An 8,311-nucleotide genomic window follows, 5' to 3' on the forward strand; every position below is an offset into this window, starting at 1 on the left:
TCAGCAGCATAGCACAACCAAGCAGAACTACAGTATCTGCTCCTCTGGAATAACTACATGGCCCTACTTGCACAATCTAGTTCTGAAAAACAGCCATCACATCAGACTGGGTTCGGTGGTTGGCAGTTGAAATCATATGTTCAGATAGAGTACAAGTTTGCATAATGACATTCTTGTGTAGTTGAAAACCTCTTGGTTCCTTTTTAAGGAACCTGCAAAAAGGCACCTTTTCTGAAGCATCTTGAAAACTGGAAGCACAATCTTCATTCTGATCATTAGACATACTTGACACTGAAGCATAGAGGTGGGAGTTGCATGAGATGGGGCTACGGGACTGCAAGGCAAGGCAGTTCATTTGTATAGTACATTTCATGTACAGGACAATTCAAAGTGCTTTACATAAAACATTAAAAGCATTACAGATATTAAGAAATAGTAAAAGTCCGCAAGAAATAGCAAGAATCACAATAAAATCATAAATTACATTAAAGTGATTAAAAGCAAGATGAGTTAAAAGTTACTGCAGATTCATGCATAGGTGCATGAGAAAAGAAATGTTTTAACCTGGATTTAAAAATGTCTACATTTGGTAAAAGTTTAATCTCCACTGGTAGTTTGTTCCACTTGTTTGCAGCATAACAGCTAAATGCTGCTTCTCCATGTTTAGTCTGGACTCTGGTTTGGACTAGTTGACCAGAGTCTTTGGACCTAAGAGCTCTGCTAGGTTTATATTCTCTGAACATATCACAGATGTATTCTGGGCCTAAACCATTCTGGGATTAGGAAACAATCAGAAGGGTTTTAAAATCTATTCTGTGACTGACTGGAAGCCAGTGTAAAGATTTCAAAACTGGTGTGATGTGTTAAGATCTCTTAGTCCTGGTTAAAACTCTGGCAGCAGCATCTGAATGAGCTGCAGATGTTTAATGCTCTTTTTAGGAAGTCCTGTTAAAAGACCATTACAGTAATCCAGCCTACTGGAGATGAATGCATGGATGAGTTTCTCTTGGTATTTCTGGGAGACTAAACTTTTAATTTTGTTAATGTTTCTGAACTGGTAAAAAGCTGTCTTAGTGATGCTTTGATGTGGCTGCTGAAAGTCAGGTCTGAGTCTATCAACACTCCAAGGTTACAAACTTGGTCGGTGATTTTAAGAGCCAGAATCTGCAAAAAAAACTGGAAGGTGACATTTAGAGAGGGCTGAAACACTTATTCTAGAAGTTTGTCAGAAGGGAGTAGAACCAGCAATGATGATTGAAAGAAAAAAACACTGAAAACCATGACCTAGCCAGGTCGGTTGCCTGAATCGACTCCAACAATAGCTTCTGGTTTTTGTAGAAGAAAAACCTGCATTGCTTCATGTCAAATGGATTATGGGCAGTCACAGAGACATTTGAAGCCTTTGAATTAAAAAGAACATCAAGATGTGTCCTATAAACCCTGTATATTTAATTTATTACTGACATTATAAAATGAATTCTATTTGGCTCCTTACTTCTTCATCCACCTTCATATAAAGTCATGACATGGACATTTAATTTCATTGGGACCATCAGCAATAAGCAAGCTTTTAAAAGATGTAATTATTACAGAATCGAGGTCATGATGACATTTGCAGCAGAGCTGGTACAAAACAGTGGGTCACACACATTCATCTGATTATGTGACTGCATTTGCAATGTACCCACTCATTTTGTGTGAGTGGCATTGTATACATAAAGTGTGTAAGTATCCCTGGAAGAGTACAGCCTTTCTTGTAGAAACTAGGTCAAATTTGTGAGTAAATTGAAATGTTATGTCCCAGCAGTGTTTCCCTTTAGATGTCACAGGCAGCTTTAATTTCCTCTTTTCATTACCTCCTCTCCTGTCATTTTTACTCCGAGTGTGTTAAACCATAATCATTTAAAACTCGTCCCATCACCCCTTCTTTACTATCTTCCATTATTCAAATTTTCTTGATCATACTCTCTTGTTAATGACCTTTTCTCAGCCAATTAGAGACATGCTCAGATTATGTTCTAGGTAAATATCACTAGAAGGGTACTTTTACGGGTGAGTCACTGTACCTGCCATGTGTTTGTGTACCAGCGTGTGTGAACAGATGTGTACTGTTTTTAGGCTGAGGTTTGTTTCCCAAAAGGGGCTGTATTGGAGGAAATTAGGCTTTTTATGTAAAATTGTGGTTTTCCTCATGTTTTTATGCCTTTAATGGCAGGTGTCTCATTACACTGAAACCTCTCAGCACATATTGGTGTGGCTGAATAAATGCACCTTGCCATTGATATTTTCAAGCAGCTAATTCCTAATAATCCTCACAGAAATAGCAAACAGGTTTGCATTTGGCTTCAACTGGGCAGAGCTTCCATTTGAAGGCATCTCAATTAGTGTTGTTTGTTAATAGAAGATAATTTGAAGTAATTATTTAGATTATTTTTCATACTGTTTTGTTAGTTTTCTGCCTTGGTCTTTGATATGAGTCACTAGGCACTTCATGTGACTGCTCTGCTTATGAATAAAGACAACCCCCTCTGCAGCCCCAAGCATACAGACAAAGGATGACCAAACAGTTGTTGCCTGGAAACCAAAAACTACTTTCCATATTGCTTTGCTGCTTTGAATCTCCCAACATCTCATTTACTGTCAGTCGACATTCAATTGAAGTGTAACACATCCCAGACTCCCAGTAAATATAACACTCTATCAAAACTTGAAAAAGCTCATTATTAAATAATTCTGTAAAACGAATAGCTAAAATACTATTTGAGACACAGCTTGAGCAAATGATATAAAGAACAGCAGAAGCTTCTGTAATTTGGCAATCAGTGAAATGTATCTGCTGTACTGAAACAAGTCAGATACTGTAACTTAAAGCTGACGCTCTTAGAGAATTATTTGTCCCAGAGGAACTTACACATGGCAGTAAAATACGAGATGCTGTCCCGAGATGATACATTCACCAAACTCACAGTTTGACCACTAATCTTTTGAATACTGTATTGGGTTCAAAAGATAGACTTCTCCCAGAGCCCATCACCTTGCTAGTCATTATATCCATCTGTTACGCCTACACAAGTTTCTCTCTTCTGCAAATGTTTACACAGACTCACAATGTTTATTTCTTTGCTTTCCGCCTTTTTACTTCTCAACTGTGTTGGGAATTAGATTATGATCCAAAATGCAGGCAGGCGCAGAAGTCAGGATGGTGTTCAACAAAACATTTTAATAAACTTAATGTCACAGACGGAAAGTTTCAACCCACGGACACATGCACACACAACAGGTAAACAAGGCTTGTTGTTGAGAATCAGGAAAACAATACAAAGGATTGGTAATTTGTAAATGTTGCACATCGGACCATAAAACTAGGAAGTATATACAGTGAGGGAGACAAGTACAAAACTAGCATCAAACAAAAGGATAAAACTGTTGTTTGGGAAATATCGGGAAAAAAACAGAAACTAAATGCAAAAAGAGAGGATCAGACAAATACAAAATAACATGAAATCCAAAAACCACAACCTAAATCAGAGATCATGGCACTTCTGCTGCTGACTGTCGTTTTATTTGGTGCAACAAATAAAATGAATTGCCTAATTTTCTTATGCAATTTTACAACTTTAATTCATAAAAATTAGGAAGGTCCCAAAATATCATTTTATTTCTTTATTTATTTATGACATTATTTTGCTGTAAAACCTTCTTTTTTTAAAAGTGCTATACAAATAAAGATTTATTATTATTATTATTATTATTATTATTATTATTATTTTATTTATTTTATTTATTATTAATATACAAAAACTTAATGTGAGAAATGTTTCTGGAGAAAATAAACTTCTTAAAAACAAAATTCTAGCAAAGACTAAGCCTGCTTTTGTAGTAGATTTAAATGGTCAATGGTCTTTATTTATGTAGCACTTTACTATAACAATAACCAAAGCGCTTTACATTATGCATCACATACACCCATTTACACACACATTCACACACTGATTTGTTGCTTAGTATTGTCTTCCCGAAATAAGCAATGCCTTCCCTAAAAAATACATTGTCTGAATGGGAACACATTTCTCCACTGTGAGATTAATAAAGTCCAGTCTAATCTAATCTAATATGTTGCTCTAAAGCAGGGGTGCCCAAGTTTGGTCCTCGAGATCTACAGTCCGGCAACTTTTAGATGCAACCCTTCTCCAACACACTTGAATCAGATGTCATCTGCATGTCATTCAGCTCTGCAGATGCCTGGTAATGAGCCAGTCATTTGATTCAGGTGTGTTGGAGAAGGGTTGCATCTAAAATTTGCAGGATGGTAGATCTCGAGGACCGGACCGGCACCCCTGCTCTAAAACCTGCATATGGTGGTGCCTTTTCAGATGCAAGTAGCCTCTTCCATGGGCACTTATACTCCCCAGTACCATCAGAGATGCAGGCTTTTGAAGCCAGTCTCAAATTTTCTAAGAGGCGCTACTGCCATTAAATCCAAGATGAGCCAATATTTTTCATAAAAATGCTCTTCCTGGAAGTACAATAATGATAATAAGAGTATTACCTTAGAAATGAAATGGTCTGAATAAAGTCCACAATCACTTACAGAAACTGGCAGGATACACTCAGACATAAGCTTGAAAACTATCAACCCAGATTTATATCATTTTTATGTTTCCATAATGACAGCAACAACGTGCCACTGGTTGATTAGGTAAAATTACAAACAATTTGTCATTTTAGCTTGATTCTGGTTCAAAAACATAGTTAGTTCATCATTACTTTAGACAAATTATTAATGCTTTAAACAAGAAATTTACATCCAAGAGTTAATTCAGCTTGGAGACCACTTTGTTTATGCCACAAGGAGTCCGTCTGTTATTTAATTAAGGGTATACCCAAACTTTCATAAATGCACTCACGGCCTTAATACATTAATAAAATATCTCTATAATGGTATAACATCGGCTTATTGAAGTTAAGAAATTAATCTCATAAATATTTGTTTTGGTTTACATTGGATAAATTTGTATGTTGCCTTTGCCATGTCTATTAATCTCTGCTTGAAATGACAATGCATAGTATCATAAAGATCTCTGTTTCTACCAATAAAAATAATAATAAGACTGTTATTATGAGGGGTTTATTACAAAATTACTCTTAATACTCATTTTGTTCTCTTTTTTGGGAGGGAGGTGGCTTGTTGGCTCAATGAATGTACTGATTTGTAAAATAGACTACAATGTATATATTTAAAATTTAATTATTGATCAAATTGCTATGTGTAGGGTTCCACCAAATTGTGCATATTACTGATTAAATATCTATCGGTTCAGTAGGCGTGGAAGTGCATGCCTCTAATTCGTCGTGCTCTTTCTGGAGGAGTTCATGACAAAGCGGGAAGCTGCAGGGAGCCTTTAGATGTTGCTCCCTTCAGGTTACAGTTTGCTGGATTGATGCAAGAACCTGGCTTTAAGTTGCTATCTCTCCCTCCTTCTCTCTGACGTGACGTTAGCTCTTGTCGCGTGTGTCTGATCGCTCCACTCCTCATCCTACTCCTCACATCCACCTTGTTCACCGAGCTGAACACCAGCTGATGCCACTCCTGCCCTGGGTGTGCACCCCATCTCTGGGAAGCGCAACAATATCAAGGGCTGCACCTGAGAGGGATCACAGGAGCGAAGCAAAGAGGGAAAAACGCTGAATTATTTTTTATTGTTTTCATGTTCACATTTTTCCTTCAGCCAAAGGGCTCAGATTTAAGCGAAAATCTTGTCTCATACCGTTTACTCACGGAGGTAGGTATCTTAAACTTTTTATATGTCTGCCAGATAAAAAAAAATACTATGAAAATAAATAGTTTGTGTCGGTATCAAATGGGATATTTTACTTTAATGTCGGTCTAGAAAAGCGAAGCAGGAGTTAGAGGTATGAAATCCTTTAAGACAGATTTTCACACAGTTTTTTATTCAGTGGAAGTCATTGAGCGAGACCGATTTATTATTTAGTGGATAATAATGCGCATTATTCTCTATAGTTAGTGATTGTAATAATCAAAATGCGACTTATTATCAATGAATACAAAGGAACTTATGTATTAGTCTGTAGCTTACTTATGTTTCAGCACTATGGACAGCTTCATCATTTCTTTCTAAATCAACATCTTGCAGATATCAATTCAGATATATTTCCAATGGAAGTTGTCAACTATAAGCTTTTCAGTATGAATTTATTTATTAAAAGTAGCATAAAAGTATAATTTCTCATTATGGACCAGATTTTGTCAAAACTGAATTGTTCAGTAATATCTGATGGTGTTTTCTGGTGGACCTTGTGTGGAAGTTTTTCATGGTTCTTTGAACAGGAGGTCTACAAATAATTCTAGGCAGTCTCTTGAACTATCCTTAGCTAGTTAGACTATAGCAGGTCAGTTTTAACTTTTATACACAACTAAGAATTTTTAACCCTATTTCCGCCAACGGTGCTGTCATTTAACAAATTGTGTTATTTGAGTGACTTCAAAAAGTGATAAAGGAGAAGATTATTTTTTCATACCAGTACTTTTTTAATTATTAACAAACCAATCCACTTGCTCCTCTTCAACAGTGTGGAGCTATGAACGAGTCTCTGGTGGTGAACGACTCCTCTGCAGCTTCTGTGGCTGGAGAAGCTTTCCCATGGATGGAGGCTGAGTCTGCAGACCACAACGGCAGCTTAGAGTTCTCCACTGCCCCATTAGAGTTCCCCGTCAACCCATGGGACATTATGTTGTGTATGTCAGGCACTGTCATAGCCTGTGAAAATGCTATAGTGGTAGCAATCATCTTCTATACACCCACTCTAAGGACTCCCATGTTTGTGCTGATAGGGAGCCTGGCTACAGCAGACCTGCTGGCCGGCATGGGATTAATCCTGAACTTTGTGTTTCAGTATGTCATTTCCTCTGAGACCATCAGCCTCATCACTGTGGGCTTTTTGGTGGCATCCTTTACTGCATCCATAAGCAGCCTTTTGGCCATCACTGTGGACCGTTACTTCTCCCTTTACAATGCCCTGACATACTTTTCAGAGAAGACGCTGCAGTATGTACACTTGATGTTAATGGGGACCTGGGGGGTGTCTCTGTTACTGGGCTTGCTGCCGGTGCTTGGTTGGAACTGCTTGGATGAGCCAGCCTCCTGCAGCATTGTTCGCCCTTTGACCCGGTGCAATGTCATGCTCCTGGCCACCTCCTTCTTTATTATCTTTGTGCTTATGCTGACCCTCTACTTCAAGATCTGCAAGATTGTGTGCCATCACGCCCATCAGATCGCTCTCCAGCAGCACTTTTTTGCCACGTCACATTATGTCGCCACCAAGAAAGGAGTGTCCACTTTAGCCATCATCTTGGGGACTTTTGGTGCCAGCTGGCTTCCCTTTGCCATCTACTGTCTGGTGGGTGAAAGGGAGTATCCATCAGTGTACACATACGCTACACTACTGCCAGCAACTTATAACTCCATGATCAACCCCATCATCTACGCCTACAGAAACACAGAGATCCAGCGCTCCATCTATATGCTTCTCTGTGGCTGCTTTCAGGCCAATGGGGCATACCGTTCCAGGTCCCCAAGTGAGGTCTAAAAAAGGTGCTCTTTGTGTGTTTGTGTGTGTGTGTGTGTGTGTGTGTGTGTGTGTGTGTGTGTCAGAGAGAGAGAGAAAACACAGAGCAAAAAGACAAACTATCCCTTGACCATTGACAATCTGCTTACAGTTGACAGTGAATGCTTTACAAACACAAAGGGGGCATGCATACTGTATCTGCACTTTATATGTCTCAACACAAGTTAGGAGGAGAGTTTAGAAACGCTGTGAACAAGAATTCTGGTTATTTAAAAAAAGAGAAAAAGACTAAACAAACCTGTGAATGTACTTAAATGAAAAAATGGAATGGAAAACAAATCTTGCACTTTATTCAGTGTTTTATTTTCAAATGCCAAAGCAGTATTGTACAGCCTTTAATGTGTTTAAATGTTTGAACTTGTGTGTACCTTGTGCCATTTTTCTATTTTGTATTGTATTGTCTTTGATGTCCATTTTGTACAAGAGAAATAAAGGCTTAAAATCCAGCTATCAAACCATCACTTGTCTTTACTGTTTCATGCTTCTTTGACAGGTTGTGTTTTAGATGACATGTTCTGCATCCTCTTCAACTTGTGTGACCCTCTTCCTCCAGAGCAGAGGAGGTTTCTGTTTGAAGAGACTAATGGCACACTGAGAGAGCAAGTACCTTGCTCTGGAAAATAGCTTCAATTTACTGCCATAGATGTTTGAATGTTGTTTGCTC

The 8,311-nt window shown here is 38.2% G+C and overlaps 1 protein-coding gene across 1 annotated transcript; it reads left to right on the forward strand.

The window, feature by feature from the left end:
- Positions 1–5,439: 5,439 nt before the first annotated feature.
- LOC121633867 (G-protein coupled receptor 6) lies at positions 5,440–8,083 on the forward strand. The gene is made up of 2 exons (XM_041976165.1): positions 5,440–5,783; positions 6,592–8,083. Exons 1-2 carry the CDS (start codon positions 5,709–5,711, stop codon positions 7,606–7,608), a joined length of 1,092 nt encoding a protein of 363 aa, XP_041832099.1. The 5' UTR covers positions 5,440–5,708; the 3' UTR covers positions 7,609–8,083.
- Positions 8,084–8,311: the final 228 nt, after the last annotated feature.

This window comes from Melanotaenia boesemani, chromosome 22, assembly GCF_017639745.1.
Source record: "Melanotaenia boesemani isolate fMelBoe1 chromosome 22, fMelBoe1.pri, whole genome shotgun sequence".
Lineage (NCBI taxonomy): Eukaryota > Metazoa > Chordata > Actinopteri > Atheriniformes > Melanotaeniidae > Melanotaenia > Melanotaenia boesemani.